This window comes from Chaetura pelagica, unplaced genomic scaffold (genome assembly GCF_000747805.2).
Source record: "Chaetura pelagica isolate M959 unplaced genomic scaffold, ChaPel_1.0 scaffold55, whole genome shotgun sequence".
In the NCBI taxonomy this organism is placed as follows: domain Eukaryota; kingdom Metazoa; phylum Chordata; class Aves; order Apodiformes; family Apodidae; genus Chaetura; species Chaetura pelagica.
This window is the reverse complement of record NW_009953571.1, coordinates 1,634,661-1,655,380: the sequence shown is the minus strand read 5'-3', so window position 1 is coordinate 1,655,380 and position 20,720 is coordinate 1,634,661. Positions and strand designations below refer to the sequence as shown.

The 20,720-nt window shown below is 45.1% G+C and overlaps 1 protein-coding gene across 1 annotated transcript in view; it reads right to left on the bottom strand.

Annotated features, from left to right (window-relative positions):
* Positions 1 to 19,398, bottom strand: part of CD82 (CD82 molecule) — a 22,000-nt gene extending 2,602 nt beyond the window's left edge. The window contains exons 1-6 of the mRNA XM_009999503.1: positions 19,317 to 19,398; positions 13,730 to 13,802; positions 9,865 to 9,989; positions 8,642 to 8,716; positions 2,843 to 2,950; positions 458 to 649 (exon numbers count right to left, since the gene is read on the bottom strand). Of these exons, the coding sequence (XP_009997805.1) occupies positions 458 to 649; positions 2,843 to 2,950; positions 8,642 to 8,716; positions 9,865 to 9,989; positions 13,730 to 13,802; positions 19,317 to 19,379 (636 nt within the window). The 5' untranslated portion in view covers positions 19,380 to 19,398. The remainder of the gene's footprint in view (positions 1 to 457; positions 650 to 2,842; positions 2,951 to 8,641; positions 8,717 to 9,864; positions 9,990 to 13,729; positions 13,803 to 19,316) is intronic.
* Positions 19,399 to 20,720: the final 1,322 nt, after the last annotated feature.

Genomic DNA, 20,720 nt, shown 5'->3' with positions numbered 1-20,720 from the left:
TCCTGAGGAGGAAGGAGCAGCAGGAACCACCAGCCTGTGAACTGACTCTAAACCCCATTCTCTGTCCCCCTGTGCCGCTGGGGGGAAGGAGGGAGAGAAACCGGGAAGAAAGGGATTGGGGCCCGGGAAGAAGGGAGGGGTGGGGTAACATCTGCAAGCCCTGCTCTGTGTGTTGTGTGTGTCCTGTGTGTGTTTGATAATGTGGGGGGAAAATTGAGTGAGCTGCCATGTGTCTGTTTCTTTGTTGTCGTGCATGCAGAGATGATCTCAGTTAGATGCTACACAAAGAGCTGCAGTAGCTTTAGCCGAAAAGGGCAAGATTCCTGTCCCCTCCTACCCCAACTTCCACAGGTACTTTGGGCAATATTGACAGGAAAAAAAAGTGCTCTAAAAATGCCCAGAGGAGAAAAGGCAAGGCAACCTCAGTGGAGGGTTCACAGAGCCCAGACATACTCACTTGCTCATGAACAGGCCAGTCATCAGATGTCACAGTGCTATTGACAAGGACATCCAGATTACAGAAGCCACTGTCTTCCTGTAAGTCCTTGGAACTATTGGAGCAGGAGCAAGGATATGCAGTCATGCTTTTGTTGATAAGAATCTCATTATTTTCCCAGTCCTTTGCTGCAATCCAGCCACAGCAAGCAATCTGATAAGCAGAGAGATACCATCACAGTCTTACACTTCGCACTGGTAACATACTGCATATGGAAACAAACAGGTAGTGGAGGTAGCAGTGCACAGGAGCTCTCCATGTAACCACAGTCAGGCCATACTGTTTGCATGATTTAGTTACATTAGAACATCATCCTGCTTACCAGGTGATAACCTATGCATAGGGGCATCCAGAAGGCAAGGGCATGATTTCCTACCAAAGAATCACTGTTAGTAATACGAGAGTAAGGCCACTTGTTATAGACTTTGAACACAATAAACTATAATATGCACAGGTCATCCATAAAGTTCTAGCACAACAGTCATACTGGAGTAGGAATCCTTCACAAGCTTTACTCCAGGAGGTCTAGATACTTAGATTTCAGCAGGTGATAAAGCTTGACATCAATTCTACAAAGTAATTTGTGATTAGTTTTTGCAGACTAAATATGAGCAAGCCTCATCTCCAGATGACAGTACTAAACAGAAGTAAAAATATAAACCAGTTGTTTTTGGGGGGAGGCAGCTGGAGAAGAGCAACTGTCCAGTGTGACATATTTGATTTTTTTCCCAGTTCCTCCAGCTCATCATCAGCAGGCTGATTTGGTGAGGGAGAAGCAAGGCAGGCAAGAAATGAATGTGTTGACACCCCAAAAGAAGCACTACCTATTGTTCCACTAACGATGCCCTTTCCATAGGTCTAAATGCCAAGACTTTTTTCTTTGAGTAGCACACATTTTTTGCACAGATGGAAAGCATTTTCTGGCTGCCAGGTACCACTGATGTCAGCTGTGGCCCCCAGGGGACACCAGCAGCCACCGCACGATGGCGTGGCCAGGCTGCTGAGCCCTGCCTGGCTGCGCTTGGGACTGACTGGAAAATGGGATGAGGAAAATTTTCCATCCGAAGAAACATTTACATTCTTATACAGCCACGTGATAAAACTGCAGTCGCTGGAGGGGAAAGCACTCCGGGAAGTCCAGCAAAGACTGAGATTGTATCTTAAGTATGAGCCCCAGTGCTTGCATGGTGGTACAGAGAAGCAAGGCTATCAAACTTGAGGTGAAAGCCTAGTGAAAAATCCCCCTCTACTCAGAAAATAAAAAGAAGTAGCTTTCCAGTCTGACGTAGCAGACATAAGAGCAGAGGTACAAACAGCTGAACACACACTAGGACAAGCATTTGGTTTCTAAACAAGTATTGAAATCCAGCCTCCCAAAGGAACTGCCTCTGCCTCACAGAGGTTTGGACTGTCCAAAGACTGGTTTCTACCAGTTCAAAGACTGGTTTACAGAACAGCCACCCCCTATTTCAAGTGTATGAGAGGAAGACTCCTAAGACTCAACTTCACCTCTACAAAACCTTCTTCTCTTTCTACATAAAAGAAGTGCTCAGGCAGGATCCTCCCTACAGTAGACTCAGCCTTCTCTTGAGTCCACTAGCAACAGTGCTGATAAACAAAACATTCTCACTCCAGAAGGAGAAATATTGCAGGTCAGTGTTTTGCAGACCAAAGAACAGACAGAAGAAAAATGCTATTGCTATTCACTTATCAGCCCCATGCTGACATGTATTTAACCACAACAGCCAGTCAGCTCCTCAAGCTTGTGGTTTGGCATGAAACTATCACGACTCCAGTGTGCCTGAGCACTGACCTAGCTGCTCAAGTGTTGACCCTGATGGTAACACAGAAACCACGGGCAGTTGGATGTCTCCCAGGGACACTGACACTTGCAGAAGAGCCATCACAATAAGCAAGCAAAATGCACCATGTAGTAAGACAGGCTGCTTGCTGACTTGCCTGGCAATAAGCCAGGGACTTTACTTGCTAAAAGAATAGTACGTTGTGTGGCTTTCTCACAGGCTAGCATTCTGGAGGCCCTGCAAAGAGAAGTCAGATATGTTAAGACTACGCAGCCAATACTTCCTAGTCCTAAACAACCATCATGCAGGAACAGTTCAGGGTCTTAACAGCAAGTAAGGCAATTTTCTAGTATGCAGGCATCAAAATTCAAAGGCAACTCTGCAGATCAATCAGACCAATGTGCTCCAAAAACCAATGTGCTCCAATACTACCTCATGCAATATTTTTTTCCTGGTTCTCAGCCTACTTTTAATAGACTTTTAAAGACCATTTACTGCACTGACAAGTAGCATCATCTGCCTCTTGCTACCCACCATAACTCACCTGTGTCTGCACATAGTCCCATGCATCTTGTAAGTTCCTCTTATCATCATCCAAGGGGTCATAATTTTCAATCAGATTTTCAACAATGCGGGACAACTCTTGTTTCAGCTGGCAAGGAAAAAAGGCAGATTAGTCAATTCCTTGTAACCTTTACTTTGGGGCTTAGGGTATGTAACACCCCTCTCTATCACCTGTGTTTGTCCTGCTGTGGATCCACCTCCCTTACAGCAGAAAAAACCATGAGCTCATCATCATTATGGGTAAGAAAACATTTTATTTTGCTCTAGCTCCAGTGAATTAGGTTAGAGCAAAAACCAGAAATTGAAACAAGCACTGCAAAAAAAAAAAGTGAAAATGGGTAGTAGCTTCTGGTTAGCCCTTTTCCAAAGGACCTGAAGGAAACAGTAATGAGTGCTCAGGCTGTCACATTCCCACAACATAAGTATTTTTAAGTTGTAGAAAAGAGACTGATAGAAATACATTAAAAACACTGGGAAATGAGCATTCAATTGGCACATACAGCAATGCTTAAAAGAAAAAAACAACCCAGTAGTAACAATTTCCCGAGAGTGACCTTGAAATACCTTACTCTGTAGTCTTATCTATGTTTTTGAAAAGAGGCAATAAATATGATCAACAGGATGAAATGCAGAACAAGTTTACCAGGAGAAAATCCCACTATGATGACCAAGTGGCATTTCTTGCTAAGAAAACTTTTTTCCAGGCAGAAGTAAACTGTACAAATCCATCCTAGCTTTCAACATTGCATGGCCTGCTGCTACATAACAGGGAAGTTACTCTAGAGAAAATTAGTTAATTCTAGGCCCCCATTTCCTCCACCAATCAGTTTCTTCTCAAGCTTATTAAGCAGATTGGAGACTGCTACTCAGGTTCTTCAGAAGCTGAAGCTTGGATTAAATTCCTTTGCTTATTAAGTACAGCATTATGCTTGTTACAGTATTGATGGGAAGCACACTTGATGCACAGAGATGTTCAGACATTAGACCAAACAATCATGCACCCCCCTTAAGACCAGAAGTGGAAAGAAATTTAACTAATAAGAAAGCAAAGTTGTGAAATTCTGGGCAAATAAGTGTTATAATGTATGGAGGACAACCAGATATCTACCACGGAAAAATAGGACACTTGGTGGCCAGAAAGCAAACAAATAAACCCTATAGGATCCAGTGGTCCAGAGTCAGAGAACAGAAACAGTATTAGTGTGTATCAGGAAAATCTTTACAGGAGAGACAGGAAAATAGTAAAACATTTGTGCAAAGCACAAACTGTATCCCTTTAGAAGCACTATATGCAGCTTCAGTCACTCAAAAAAGCTTACTGCAAAAAGCAGCAAGTACAGACAAGGTGATACATACACCCTCAGTCTAGAGGGAAGGCATGACAGCAGCTTTCCTATGCAATGCAACAGCCAAAGCCCTGGTACTTCCCAGCCCAGAGACAGGCTACAAGCCTGATGAGCAATAAGGAAACAGAAATGGGTATGGTTATCCTGGTAAGACACAGGCTGAACTACTCCTGCCTGCCCCAGACAAGATTGAGGTGAAAGGTAAGTGCAAGCTGAAAGACAACACTGCCTTAAGTGCTCACAGGTAACTTATTTCTAACCTTATGCTGCAAGAGCCTGGTCTAGCGTCTCAGTCACTATAGCTCATCACATCTCAGGGAAGGAAAGAGTCACTCTGCTCCTGTAGGCAGCTGAGTTTTCCGAGTACAGCTGGTGGAAACTTCTCTTTTCACAAGGCATTGATCTGCCTCTCCCCAGACTCCTACAACTCCTGCTTCTATACTAAGACAGTAAATACTACAACTAAACTTCTCATTACCAGTCTTATCACAAAGGTCAGGTGAATCAAATCATCCCTTCACCCCAATTCCTCATCCAGAGAGTGTTACTAGACTGCTTGAGGGACAAGATAGATTTACATCAGCCTGAGCACTAGGATGCTCCCATCCCATGCATTACCTTGTCTGTGGTGCTACAGCATTTTTCAGATCAGCAGAAACTGGTTTTCCCTTCCCTCCTACTGTTAAGCATTGCAAATGACCATGGCAAAACCAGGGACAACCAGCAAGAGGAAGCAGTGTTACTGTTAGAGAGAAGCTTCTCTACATCAGCAGCTACTCTTCCTAGGAAAAATGCATCTCCGGTCACTGGAATCAGCTATGTCAAGCCAGACAGATGGGAGCTGCATGATCTGTCTTCTCAGGATGCCTAGCTCTTTGCCTTTTAATTTACTTCACTTCCCCTTTTCCTCCCCTTCAAATCAAGGCAACCTGACCTGGTTTTACTAAGGAGATTTGCTTTGGCTGCTGCCATAAGCCTTATCAGTTACTGAACCTCCGAGTTCCCTCACCCCATCCGCACACTGCTGCTCCGCATGCAGAGGGAGGCAAGGGGAGCTGGGTTTGTTGTCCTACCTTGGGGCCACCTAGGCCTTTAGCTATTAGGCCAAACAGAGCTTAGTGTCACTTCTGCAAGAATCCCAGATAGTGCCTCTGCTCGTCATCCCAGGATTCCACCACAAGCAGAGAGGGGCTGAACTAGATATCCCCAATCAGAGCTGCATAAGGAAGCTATATCTCTGTTCTTCCTCTACTCTTATGCAACAACAGGCAAGAAGTCTTACAAACAGCTCTGGTTTCAAAGAGTAAGGCATTTTAGTTAAAGAAAAACTCAGGCATTCTTAGGTGTTTCAGGAAGCAATTGAAGAAAGGAGGAATATTACACACATGACAGCACAGCTCTGGAACTTGCTCATAGGTTTAACTGGCAGAGCAGCCCAAAAGGGAAATACAGACACCTGCTGCTGATCAGCCTTCCATGCTTGACAGAGGAAGACTTGGAAGAGCAAGAAGCTACCAAGTCATATGGAATACTTAGGCAGGCTTTCAACATCCTTGCCATCTTCACCCATTTAAGGCCTGTCAGGACTCAGTGCTGTGTGAGGCACAATTGTGCCAAAAAATGGTTTCTCTTGGTTTCTGGGCTCCTGCTGCTTCCCAGCTCTAGCTAACCTGGTGTCAGAGGGCACAACCCCACCTCCTCACAGCAGGAGCATTCAAAGCCTAGGCACCAAAGCCATGGACCACTGCCATAACCCAGCAGGGCTCACAGTCTCCCCTTCACATGGGCTTAGCAAAGAGGGAGCTTGGGACAGCTGAGCACCAGAGGCAAGAGCATAGAGGTCTTTGATTCCAGTCTCAGCCACAGAATTAATCACGCAGGCTTCTTCCACTGTCAGACATCGTCAGTCATCTATCCTGTCCTTCTGTGCAACACTTAGGCTAGATCCTTCCCCCAGCATGTATTAGCATCTAGACTGCACATGAAAATAGACCCTCAGGAGGGGGGGGGCCTCTCACCTCCTCAGTCAGTTCAGATTCTGAAGTTGAAGCGTAGCCCATAGCCCTGGGCAAGTCGCTGCAGCAATCACACAGCCTGTTTGCTGCAAACAATAGCTGCAAAGTAGGGTAAGGCCCGAACACCACTGCTCTCCTTCACTCAAGACATTTTAAAGCCAAGCTGCAGAAAACAGTGAACTAGGCCAATAGAGACCTTCCCCAGGCTCCTGCATGTTTTGGGACTTGTGATTCACTAGAAGCAGGTGAGCAGCAGCATTCATCTCACAAAGTAGAATGCCACTTGCAATGTTTGTGACATTACTATTTTGTTGTCTCTTAAGAGCCCCATTACACATTTTCAGTCATCAACAGATGTAAGGAAATAGATGCTGCATCAATATCCTCCCAGTAGTACTGGGCAATTCCAGACTGAAGGGGCATTCCTCATGCAATGCCCATCAGGGAGGCAAAGCAGCAAGCCTTCCTGTCAGAGGCACAGCCTTTTACAGTTACTCTATTTCAGCATAATTTCATATGTCAGGGGTGGGGAAGAATTTTAACACTGAAAAAGAACAGATATTCCAACCAAAAAATAATCAAGTTCTGTTCAGTAGATACTAATCAAGAAAAGGGCACATAGAGAGGAGTACAACAATCTTGTTTACTTCTCAGTAGTACAGAAATAAATATTTCAGTTACAAGTAGTGAAGGAGCAAGCATCACCTTGCTAGATTTTGAATTCAAGATCCTTTCCTCCATTCTTGCTACTCCTTGTTTTATATCTGACCAAGTTCCTGAAGTCAGAAAGAAACAAATACGAAAAACACAATAGACATCTAGGGAGTGGATTTCAAGCAGCTTTCATTTTTCTTTACTGTGCTGCCCTGGGATGACATACATCAAGTGAAGCAGAGCGAGATGCACAGCCTCACTGAAGCGCAGCCACAAACCAGTCTGTGGAAGGTTTCAGCCAAGACCTTCCCAAAACAGTTCTTCTTCCTGTTCTAGGAAGATGCCTGAAGTAGAAGGTCTCTAGAAGGTATTTTCCATAAGTTTCGTTTAATGAGGACTGACCAGGAGCATCTGTTCAAAACCCAGCTTCTCCTACCATTCTGCTAAATCCATACAGGTAATCTCAGCTACACCAGCTCTAAGGGCTGTGCAAAATAACTCCCAGCACTTCTGTTCTCTCCCTGGTCTGACTGGGGTTCAAATGAAAAGCTACAGCTCAAAAGCTGGAGTTTCCTAGAGAGTGACTGCTGAAGAAGAAATACCAGCAAAAGTACAGAATTTCATGGTCTTAAAAGTTGCATTTCCCTCACCACAGGGGAGTGCTCATCCCCACACCTTCCTCCTCTGCATGAGTCAGAACTGTTTGTTGAGACTCAGCAGCTTGTTTAAAGCTGTAGCTTTACACACCAGCCAGCCAACGTTTCAGCTTCTCCTTTAGCTCCAGCCAGCCCAGAGAGCAAGCTTCACTCACACACACCACCCCTGGCAAGGAACCCAGCAAATAGCTGCCCACAGTCACCACTGCCACTTGTAGAAGCTCACAACAACACCTACGCTGGGGGCAGGCACCTCCCCCCAGCCCCTGAACTTCACCATAACTTCCTCCACCACCTGCCTTCTGTAACCACCTAGCAGGAGGGTTGGCTTAGAAGCAAGCACAGCTGTGCAGTGGTGTGTAGACAGCTATGTGGCTCCCAGTTTAGCTGTCAAACAGCTGGAGGCCTGACAGGGCACTGCCCTGGCCAGGGAACCTAGAGCCAGGATGGGTTGTTGCAAGGCACTTAAGTAGCTCAAAAGTTACTCCCTCTATACTACCAAGCCTATTGGAGCTCTAGAAGCATACACCATGAGACTGCATTCCTGACAAAGTGATCCACTTCAAAATGTTAAACCACTTGGCTTTAAGATCATACTGTAGTACAGGAACTCTCAGATACTCAAGTTTCCTCTTGGGGAAAGATGACAGCTCTTCCAAGGGGACTTTTACTAACAGATTCAGAAGGGCTGAAACCACAGAACAAGATTACACAACGTGGGAGGCCAGTCAGAAAAACCATCACTCAGGCTGGTAACCCCTCAAGGCACCAGTGATGGCAACACTGCTACTACATGCCCCTGCAGCAGGCTCAAGAGGAAGTGTGGTCAAAAGCCTTGCAGGAATTTATTTTTAGTGTTCCCATTACCCAAAATTAAAGCCTGCATATCAAACAGAGCTTCATAATCCTTGAGGATGCAGCACTACTGAGACTGGCAGATGCAGAAGAAGCAAACTGCACAGCAAAGCTGCTGAGATGGAGTAGAAGAGAAGAGAATCCCAGTCATGCCTGCTACCAATATAGTCCAGTGTGGAAAAAAGAATTTCCAAGTGTCTCATGCTCCCCTAAAACAAGACCCAGGAAAACACGCACAGTAGGAAACACTTACCGTTTCTTTCTGGAAGTAGATGATCAGTCCAGCAGCAACCTGAGTTATTAGGATTACCATCAGGCAGGTGAAATACTGGAAACAAAAGAGAATAGATGACCAATTTCAGACTGTAGAAAGCTCTGTACATAACAGCATGAGTTTTATTAAGATTTCATATACAGGAGAGGTCAAAACATTGAGACAATACAAGCTTTGCTATGAACAATGGCCTTCCCAGTAAAATGCTTAAGCACAAGCATCTACATCAGACCAGTGCACTTCAGCATTTTTCCCATCAGGGCACCAGGAAGAATTTAGGAGGAAGAGTGCTTATAAGCACCCTCTGTACATGTAATTCCAGATAAGACTTCCTCTCCCACCCTCAGCTCCATTCCAACCTCACTCAGTTGGACTCTGCCTACCCTAAGCCTTTACAGCAAGAGAAGTCAATTTTACAAAACCTAATTATTTTAAAACTAAAGTCAATTGCCTTTTAAAAATGCTAAATAATTTGTCTGAGGGTCTAAATTTAAGATTCACCAGCTTTTAAGGAAAGTTTGGCATCTGAGGTTACTTCTAAATGGTGGCAGCCACTACCATTACATTAGGAGATATTCTTAATGTCAGGACACAACACGTGGCCATACTTGGTTTCCTAAACATACATGCTCTGAATAAGCAGGAGTCAAAGTAGCAGGCTGTGGTGCATGAAGCTGGTGCCATCCCATCCATCACAACCAGAAAATTCCCTAGAGATGAACCACTTGAAGAGAGGTCCTGACATACAGGACATTCGTAGTCAAGTCTCTCTCAACTCTTGCACTTTTCACAGCAGCTGAATTTTGCAGCACAGCAGGACAGTGACACTCTTCCTCTTTCAACTCCCTGCCCTTGTGAGGTGCCCTTGCACCACTGAGAGCACAATGCCAACTGGGAAGTCAGGGTGGGGGAACAGGGTCACCTAGGACATTTCTCCTCAGCTGGCAGTCCTCAACCCACTATTTTCAATAAAGTGTGAGTGACATCCTCTCATTTTGCATAGTTATTAACTCATCCTAGGAACTGCTGCTTCAGCCTATTGACTGCTGGATAATTTAATGTGTGCAAATTAAGAATCAGATCCAAGTTGACCTAGCAGAAGTACCACCCCCAGAAGACACGAGCTCCAGCTACAATACAACAGATATTTTGCAGAAGAGGTATTAAAGGGTGGATCTAAAATATAGCATGAATTCTCTCACCAGACCCAAGAGACATCGGATTTCATTAACTGCTCCAAGACAGCCCAGGAACCCCATCAGCATGGTGAGAGCCCCAACACCGATGAGGATGTACGCACCAACCTTCAGGGAGGGAGATGACATCTCTGTAGGGGCCAGGAGAGGGAACAAAATTAGCTACTAACAAAAACTGCTGGCACTACTTAGAGAACTGCCTCCATATCTGCTTATAATAGTTTTTTTGTCTTCTACAACAGGATTGCACAGAGGCTGTTGATCATGGGGACAGAAGACTGGTTCTGGGTGTCTTCTGATGAAGAAATACTTTCAAAGCCAACCTGCACATCTCCATATTTCAGAACCTGGAACACTCAAGGTCACTCCAAACAAACAAATCTTGCTTGGAGAAAGGTACCTGCTTACTGGATTTTTAACTCCCTCATGAATGCACTCTGAGTGAGAGTGCATGTACTATGTTCTATTCCACAACTATTTGCTTCAATTCCCTTTGCTATCTTAAGGGAAGCTGTTTATGAAGTCCTAAAAAAAAAAACCCCCCTTTTTTTTAGAACTGCCTCCATATCTGCTTATAATAGTTTTTTTGTCTTCTACAACAGGATTGCACAGAGGCTGTTGATCATGGGGACAGAAGACTGGTTCTGGGTGTCTTCTGATGAAGAAATACTTTCAAAGCCAACCTGCACATCTCCATATTTCAGAACCTGGAACACTCAAGGTCACTCCAAACAAACAAATCTTGCTTGGAGAAAGGTACCTGCTTACTGGATTTTTAACTCCCTCATGAATGCACTCTGAGTGAGAGTGCATGTACTATGTTCTATTCCACAACTATTTGCTTCAATTCCCTTTGCTATCTTAAGGGAAGCTGTTTATGAAGTCCTAAAAAAAAAAAAACCCCTTTTTTTATTTGGCTTTTCACTTTCATGTGCTATTCCTTGTTCTAGCCATTCTGTTCTTACTTATGCACTTGCAGGCAACACTGGGACACACAAACTCCATGGAGTGAAACATGACAAGAGCTACAGCAACCATTGAGCATAGATGATGTGACAGGTTACTTGACAAGTCAGTGTGGAATAGTTTGTGGCCAGGCACTCTCTGCTGGCTGTTGCAGCACCTGTGGACGACCCCCTCCAAAGAGATGCTATTCCAGGATCAAACAGACATGTCCAGATCAGCTGTTCTGTATATCCTTCTAGCTATCCCCTGCTATTGTGTCTGGAATGTGTGTACTCTTGAACGCTCAGCAGTTTTTAAACCGAGTTTAAGTAGCATTATAGCAGACACGCTGCTGCTCTCAGTCCTCTCTCCTCTACATTTAGTACTGTGAGCAACAGAAGAAACAAGCTCTATGTTTGGCTTGGTCATATGATCAGTCTTGTAGAACAGGACCTGAGGGAGCAAGCATTATGGTATAAAAGTTGGAGGTAGTCTAGAAATAGTAATTAGAAACCTCATTTATCATTAAGAGACATTCTTAAACCTGCGAATGCACAGTGTAGGGGAATTCTGAATGTCCAGTGATTAATCAGCATAAATGTTCCTAGAGCTCAGCACTTCAGTTTCCTGCTCCCAGAAGGCAAGCTTTCTCTGAGCTCCTCCTGAAATAGGTTAAGAGAGAATAACAAAATCCAGACAAATACTCTCCTTAAAACACACCCCACCCCCACTCCTCATATCTGGTGCAACTCACCAGCTTCCAAGCTTTTTCACTAGAACATGACAGAGGAAAAAGATCCATTATCAAACAACGAAGCAGAGCTATTTGCCACACAGGTCACTTCAGACACTTCAGCCTTGATTCAGTTCCAGGCCAGACTCAAGCCACAAAAACCAGGATCCTGCTCCTCCTTCCTCACCAGTCCTGAGACTCTTGCTGCACAGTTCAGTGCTAATACTGCAAACCATGTACTGAAGCAGCATTCTTACAGGAGTGGCCTTCAGAAAACGACACTATTCTGTCCCCCCAAATCTGCTCAGCCGTCATTCAACTGTTCACATGTCCAGGTTGCAGCACCCCCACGGTGCTAGAAAGCAGTTGCTTAGTCAGCTTCTCATAAGAAAAAGGTATTTTGAACTCAAAAGCCCTTCAGAGAAGTGCTTTTGAGCACTGTTAGGAGACAAGTGGCAGGGGGACAGAAGCAGTGCTCGCACTTCCCATCCTGTCTTGCAAGAGAAGGCTGTGCGGGCAAGATGACTCCTGTTCTGTTTGTTGCCATTCCATGCTTTCCCCTGCGCTGGGCAGGCAGCCAGGCAAGCACAACAGGCTCCCTTGGCAGGGCTGGAGTGCCCTGCTGTGCCCAGCACCCGCCCCGGGCTGGGGTTACCGCAGCAGAGGGAGAGAAGGGCCAGGCATGGGAAAGGAAGCGAGGGGGCTGGGTGAAAAGAGCTGATACTGGAAATCTCCAGGAAGGAAGCTAAATCCTTAAATGCTCTGTTAGCAGAGATTCTGGGTAAAATGGGAAGAAGCAGAGCCAAGCTCAGGGACTTTGTACCTCCACAAGTGGCAGTAACACCCGCCAGCCCGGGGGAACAGCTGCTGGCCCGCTGGTACCAAACACACTTGAGACTGTGAGGAACGCTGCAAGTAGCCAGGCCCAGATAATCTCCTTTTTGGCTGCCAATAAAGTGCATTTTTGCTCATACCCTCACGTTATTAACCAACACCCCTTGTTGTGCTTCTTGCTGCTCTAATACTGCAGCAGCAAGCGAGATGCCAGAGCACAGGAGAACAAGCAGCAGTGTCTGTGTGTGTGGCCTTAGTGGGGGTGTTGTCTCCAGCCAACACCTTCTAAAGCCAGGCTAGAGTGTTCAGAAGAACTTGGGAGATAAAGCTCTTTGCAGGATCAAGGTAACTGGGAGCTGGGCTTTGAATGCCATTACCACTGTTTATGGCCTAGGGCTGCAAGCAGTAGGCAGGCAGCCTTCCTGCAGGACCTGACACCGGTGCCAGAGTCAGCACTACTGGAGGCAGTGGCAGTGGGTAACCAGGCTTGCCAAGCAGAAAAGCTGTTTGAAGCCTGCTCTAGAAAAAAGGACAAAGGAAGCTGAGTTCATGAAAAGTGGAGCTGAGCTACTGATTTGGCAACAGTCCCCTTACAGCCCTGTGAAGCCCAAGCTCTGCTGAGGCAGTTCGGTCTTTTTGGTCGTTGCAGAAAGCAGACCTGTTAAGATTCAAATCAATGCCCTAGGCTGACTTAAAAGGGAACAAACTAGTCACTCACACATGCAGCAACACAAAAAACACCTCTGATGTCTTGTGAAGTGTGCATAACCAAGTATGTTTTATAAGTGAGAAGACTAAAGACTTCACAGACCCACATCTACCATCCTCTCATCAGATCTACATCCTCTACTGGAGGAACAATCAGTCATACTGGCTGCTTTCGATGTACATGAAGGATCAATAATACCAGGTATTTATTTTCTTTAGCATTTAAACTAGACAAATTGAAATAGATCACTACAGAAAGCAGTGGGAGCATAGGGAACTCACACAGCAAAAGTACATTAAAGCACTGGGGGTCTTCAGACACAATGGCAATATGAAAGCTGTTGTGGAAACACAGAGCATGTAGTGAAAATAGGATTAAATACCAGTCCTTATATTTAAGATTAAGTATTTAGAGTATTGAATGAGGAGGCAACACTCTCACTCGGTCTGACCCTTGTGTTGCAATACACAAGACTAGGAGGGATGTTGTGTCTCCAGAGTTGCTCCCTTTCACCCTGTCCCTGATACAGTCCCACCAGGTCACAGACCATGCACTAAGTACTGCCATCCTGAGACTATATTATAGTCAAACACAGCCCTGAAGAAGAGTCAATTCAGAAAGAGAAAAAAGGTAAAGAAACATCATCTTACGTAGAACTGCAATGAAACTGGTTTTGTCAGCCAGAATCCATATTCCAAAACCCAGGATCACAGCACCCAGGATCTGAAAGAGTAAGAACAAAATACATAATTGGCTTATTATTTTAGATAAATAAGAGGCAGTCACCATTCTCCATACTTCCAGAGTAAAAACAACCATTCTTCTGCTATTCCTACCCATCTTCCCCATGGTAGCCCTCCCAAAGTAAACAGGATTTGCATGACTCCAGGAAGAGCACCTCAGCCAACTGCACAGGAGCCCCAGGTTCTGCTGGGCAGTCCTTCACATATATTGTAGTAGTAGTTGATGTTGCATGTGAGGACCATTCAAAACAGTGTGAGGAAGAGACCTCCTGCTGCTAGAACCTTGCTGTCAGAAGCAAAAGGTAAGTGCACTGTTTCTTTGAAGAACTGAGAAAGAACAAACACATCTAATGTATGATCCTTAAGATTTATTTTTTTCATAGAGAAATCCCTCACCCCATGGGACCAGACTAGGACCCAGCTGCCAAAGGATTAGATAACTGGCAGCTAGAACCTTCCCAGGAAGGAAAATCTTTGGCTTGTCAGGCTCTGTTATAACATTATGCTTTCAACCTACAAATGCAAAAAACCTAGTAGCATTCACTTTGCATACAGGTTTCCTCGAGTGAAGTGCTTTGCCCCTGCCAAAGCCAAGTTTAGGCAGTTTGACTTGGCAATTACTTTATGCTGGAATACCCCAGCCCCTCCAAACAACACATCTTACCATGAACACAAAGTCAAGCATTAAGAAACTGTCTCTGGCTCACTCATAACATAATCTTAATCTAGGGCAAGGATTAGTAGAGCAATATGTCCCTGTGAGGGGTCAGCTGAATCCAGACATTGAATTGACAAGGCAAGAGACAGTTTTGACATCTCATTTTGAAGAAGGGGGAGGTGGGGGTTGGGGACAGGGAAGCCTGCTCTGTTTTAGGTTCCAGGTTTCACCATATTTTATATAACAACACTGTGAGGTGTCTGCACGTAAATGACCTCAGCTTCCAAACAAGGATGAGAGCACCATTATACCCATAATGAAGTACCTACACTGAAGCCTGTAAGTTTGCAGGTTTGATAAGCAGCTGAAACTTGTGCCATTCAGCCAGCTAGAAGTGGCAAAGGCAGGAAACCATTTATTGTGCAATGATCTAAAACAGACTTCGAAGAAACAAGGGAAGGACAAGGAGTACAAGTGAGAGGCTTCCAGAGGACATGAACTGCAAAAGCACAAGTTCTTATACCAGCAAGATTTCAAGATAGGATGAAGTGAAATACTAAATAAACCAAAAGGACTGAGGACAGAGTGCAATTCTGTGCTTTGTTAGAGAATGTCTTGGTATTTGGGAGACACAGGAAAGGCCAAACCACCACCTGAAGCAAGCTGGCAGAGAGGGCTGTATGGACAGGCATAGTCTCCACATTTTGAAAGTTTACACTATGCTTCAGCTCTTCATACAAAGAAGCTTTTCTGAGCAAAGATAAAGCAATAGTCTGAAATAAGCTGCTTGCGAGCTTTCCTGGCTTGGCAAAGAGCACAACATGTAGTTAGTTAGCTCTGGGGACAGGATTAGAAAGTCACCAAGCAAGTTCCCATCTGTGAAGATGGATGAAGAAGACTGACTCAGTTGCAGAAAGTATGTAGCTGTTGTATCTCAGAAAAAAAGGGAAAAAGACAAGATGGCAGTAACAAGAATTCCCCCTTGCCTTATGTCCCAACATGCTGCACTGCAGCACTCAATCTGCTGATCAAACTGGAAAGGCCCCTTGAACATGCAACAGCTGTGGTGCTTAAAAAATTCCTCTCAAACTTGGTGTTGCCAAGAACTGCTGAATTTACAGTTTGAGCCGGTCTCATATTTAAACTAATGTCATAATAAAATATTTGTCTTAACAAAGATGCAAACCTGGCTGTATGTGACATCTGTCTTGGCTCACTGACCCTGAAATGTCAGTTAGATTTTGCTGCTGCTGACAAATCACAGAACGGCTGCTGAGCCGAGTTCCTGGGAAGTTATTTGTTATGAGGCACTGAGATTATCCAAGGCCTGTTTCCACTGATCTTTGCTCTAGTCCACAACTTGTGTGTTTGCCAGAAGCTGCTGTGGAAAACACTAAAAGAAGAGAGCAAGTAGAAAATAAAAAACAGGGAGAAAACATTGTCCTGTTAACAACAGTATATTTACCTCCTAGCTGGATAGTATCTCTGCTTAACACCTTCAGGAGTTTGCACAGCAAAGCAAGACTGCTCCTACCACTGACTACCACAGAAGAAATCACAACTGCCTTCCACAGAGTTTAATTCCTCTGCTCCACTGCTTTTAACTCATGAAGTGGGGGACAGATGTCTCCCCTCCACCCTGGGGGTGGAGATTTCACCCTCAGTTTCAGCAAGACAAGCTTCCACACTCAAGCCAAAAGGATGCAGCTCCCTCAAGGCAGGGTCAGCAGTTGGCCACAGCAGAGCCCAGTGGAGAGGGACACGGAAGAACTAAATTGTGATAAAGCTGACTCACCTTTCTGGAAAGATCAGCTTGAGGTTTGCAGCTGTCCTCCCCTAGCACTGCCTTCCTTCACACTCAAATTGTGTGAGGTAACACTGAGCCCAGCACAGGGGCCAACAGACAAGCTTAAACTCCAGGCTTTGTTTTAGGTAGTAGCCTTCTGCTCCATTTACAGAAGGGCTAGGAAGTACAACAGACAGTTTTATATTCTAAACAAATAATTTCCAGAGACTGCTGAACTTGTATCACAAAACTGGTTCCCCTTTAAAGAGAAGTATCTGCTGTGGCCTGTGTCTGTTACCCAAGAAGGTAGAGCTATGTTAAGTTTTGATTAGAGAAATTAAGCTTACACTCCAAGCTTATGGTTTTGGGATCTTTTGTACTAGGAAGTCCAAATAACTTTCCTTCAACCAAAGCAAGTCAAACCTTTCCTGAAGTAAGTGTTCCAGACTGCAAAATACCACTGAGTCCCCAAACTACTTCACCTATAGCAAGCGACCTCCTCACAGACCTCAAGCTGTAAAGAAGTTCTATTTCTATGACTGACTACCTTCCAAGAGAGCCACTAGCATGTCTCTAAAGGCTTAATTCATCAGCTCCAAGCAAAGCTTCAGAGAGGACTGGCCTGCACAGGGTGCAATCACAGAGGCTCAGCTCAATGTCCAAAGAAGACAGAGCTCCATTGCCAGCATTAATGCTCACATTTATGCAAAACAAATCCCAGCAGTTCCAGGAAACCAGCATGAGATATGCAAAAACTGTCAATGCTGGGAGCTCATAGCAGCTCAAAAAAAAGCAGTTTCTCTGATAAATTAACATGATCTACTAAATTGTATAAGCTCAAGAATCCCCCCTCTATTCAGATATTGAAGAACCCATAATGGAAAAAGCTTCTCATGCCAACTACTTTCTATGACAGTGGAAGAGTAAAGGATACCACCTCCCTCAACCATGTGACACATGCAAAAAGCTTGTCTTTGGGCAAGACAGAAGCACACTCAATATCTTCACTCTATAAATTATCAAGCTACTCACCAGAACACAGAGGCTTCAGAGACCTCAATTCCACAGAGTAGCCCAAGGGGAAGACAAGAGCCTGTGCTGCACAACAGCCTTAGCAAAGAGGTGATTAGAAGCCACTTCTCCCTTTGGTCAGCAAGGCCTCCTCACATCCTACCTTAAAACTCTTATTCTCCAAACCCAGGTAAGTGCATCAGATCAGCTTTCCTCACAAGGGAGAGGGGCTGGCTGCTACACCAGAGTAGTTAGTTTGGAGCTGGGTGTACACAGGAGAACAAACAGTTGCTTCCTATCACTTGCAACCCAGACAGGGGTACTCAAGTGTCCCCAAGACCTGCAGAGGGATTCTGTGCCTACCATCCTCCCATTTTTACAAAATACAGGAAAATGCTTTTCGTTTTCTTGATGTGGATTAACCTGACAAAACAGTTCAGCTCTGCCTCCTGACAGTACTGCTATCCCCACAGGCTGCCCAGGAGTATGCCTGGCTCAGCAGAGAGGGGAGAGGAGGGAAATATGGAATAGAGATGCCACAAGGACCACTGCTAGCACCTAACAAAAACATTGACAGTGTTGTGAGGCACTACAGTATTGCAGGCTGTCTTCTTTCCTTCTATGCTAGGCTGACTTTCTTGAAGAGAACTTTCTCTTTACAGAGCTTAGCTAATGAACTTGGACCTAGGCTCACAGATAAAGAAAGACGAGACAGTGCACAAGCACTGGGCCAAAAAGACTTAGACACTCTCTTAACAAATGCAACTATTTCCCCAGGGTAGACTAGTTAAGTTATATGTTAATTTAAAAGTACCAGCTCTTCAAGAGAGGAGATACCCTGGATGTTCTGACATCTTCAGAGAAGTCCTGCACAAGCAGGAAGACAGCTGGATTTTTCCTATCCTTAAAATGGACCAAATAATGCTGTGAAAGATCTAGCAGCACCTGGAAAAATCCATTCTGTCCCCTCCCTCCCAAGAATCTTCTCTATGGATGCTTTGAGAACCCCAAACTTTCAGCCCTTCGGTCAGAGCCAGCTACTCTTAGGATGGAAGCAAAATGCAGAGAGAAAAGAGCCAGCAGAGTAAGCCAAGAGAAATCAGATCCAGATGTGACTCAAGTTCAAGCCTGTGTGGCTGTAGCACAGTGCAGCCACGCAGAAAGCAAGAGTGAAGCTGTGTGCAGGGACATGGACCAGAAAGCAGTGCTCATCCATCTCACAGTGCTCCACTTCCTCTCCTGCCCTCCCAGCCTGGCCCTTCATCCCCTTACAGGCTGCACAAAGGGTAACCGTATCAGACAGGCTATTTCATTGCTGACACATGGAACACTGACACCTCAAGCTTACCCCCCTACCCCATCCCACCGCAGGAGGGCAGCAGGAGCAGTGCCATCATCACCCACAAGACACACAACATCTCAGCTTCACAAAAGGGTGCCTGCAAGAACGTGTGCGACCCTCCCAGACCCAAGGAGAGCTCATCTTTTGCTCAGCCTGAAAAAACCGTGTCCAGTGGGCTGCCTCATTTCCCCAGGCAAGCCTGCCCAAGTCTCTTCCTCACCTTTGAACTAATTCACCTTGTTAAAAATCAAAACCTGCCACTGGGACTTGAACAAAATTAGAGTTGTTCTTTGAAGCTTGCCTGACCTATTTAGGGGAGCACTGCCATTACTTGGCAGGTTTTGTAGCTTTGCTGCTCAGGGGCAGCTCAGTTGTTGTTCCAGATGTGGCAGAGAAAGTAACTACAACCACTCTCCTTCCAGAAAGGACGTGTAACTCCTGTTTTCCCCTCCCACTGTAGGAAGAGAGCTGTGTGCATTGGCAACAGCAGATGGGTACTAGGCATGAAGCTGTTCGACATACGAGAAAGCCACACAGCAGCTCTGATGTCCCTCAGTTTCAGGGATTCCCTCCCTCCTTCCAAAACTCCTGCCATTTTAGTTATGAACGCATTGGACCAACATCCAGAATAAACACCTTTCCAGATAATTTTGGTCCAGGCTTTGCTTTCTACCCTGCAGATGCCCACGATACTTACAAGGAACAGGAGATTGAAGAGAAAGAGGAAGTACTTGGTGACTTTTAAGCAGCCAGACCCCATCTTCTTTCACTTATGAGACCTAAGGGAAAAGTAGACAGATAACCAGTTATGTGAGTGATAGGTCCTTCAAGGAGTTTCAGAGCAACACCCTTACCCCTTGCAGTGTTCTGGATCATCTGATGGCTCTCAGAGTAAGAAGCATGAAAGGCATGTGCTCCATAGACTACCTGAGTTGGTTTTAGGGCAGCAAAACAGGACACCACCACCACCACTACAAATACAGTCACTGCTGCCAAGATCTCCTGGAGAGTGACAGAGTACTATCAACAGCTACAGGAAGGATTTTATCACAAATATACTGCTAATCCAATCACTATTTATATTGAATTTGCATTAATAGCATCAACTAAAACACCAACTCTACCTGCCACTCCCAGTAGAGAAAAAGGATCCACTTATTTGGAGAAGTAGTTCACAAGGCCAGCTCCCTCCCCCAGAAAGACTCATCTCCTCATGAACCTTAATCTGCTGAAGGATCACTGAAGAGCAAGGCCAAGGGATCAATTTAAAAGGCAGGATTAAATCAAGCTTCCTGTGTGCAACTTGTCACCTGATGCTTTGACAACACATGAGGACCAGCAAGTCTGCTCCACTGTTGCATACTACCAATTCTACTGCAAGATCAAAAAAGGCAAGATTTCCAAGTCCTAGTTTCCAAAGGTCATCTCAAGTTCAAGGCAGTGTAGAAGCACCAATAAGACAAAATACTGGTTTTATCTTGTTGGTACCAGCCACACAGACTACACATATCCATGAGTGGTCAGCAAGCAATACAGAGAAGGTAAGAGACAAACTCTAGGGGCAGGTCTGACACAACACAGACAGAAGGTACTTTACTGTATCTGAAGTTAACTCTGATCAGTTGCTGTGGCTGAAGGCAAAGTAATCCTTCATGAGAAGAGATGACAAGGTTGCTCTTAACACTGAAAATTAGGCAGCTTATGAACAACAAATCCTCATCAGGTCTTTGCGCTACAGGACCAAGGGAGTAAATACACCTGCAAGCTACTGGAGCTCTCACTTGTCTGACAGCAAAGAGCTCAGAAGTTAAAAAAAAGTCCCACAGACTATCTCTGCTGCTGGACTAAACCTCCTGCTGGAGTAAGCCTCCTGCAGCACAGCTGAGTAACACACAAGTATCAATGAAGGAATGTTCTAGGTCAGCTTTCCTGCTTCTCCTTCCTCTTCCATGCTCAGTTACATTTCCTGCATAGGCAACAGACAACTTAAGCTCCTTAAAAGTTGCTGCAGCAAGCTCCTTGCTCAAAACCAACCATGCTGCTTTAAGAAGAGCCAGAGAAGAGCACTACTACGCTGGGGTCACCAGTCTGGTCTGGGGAG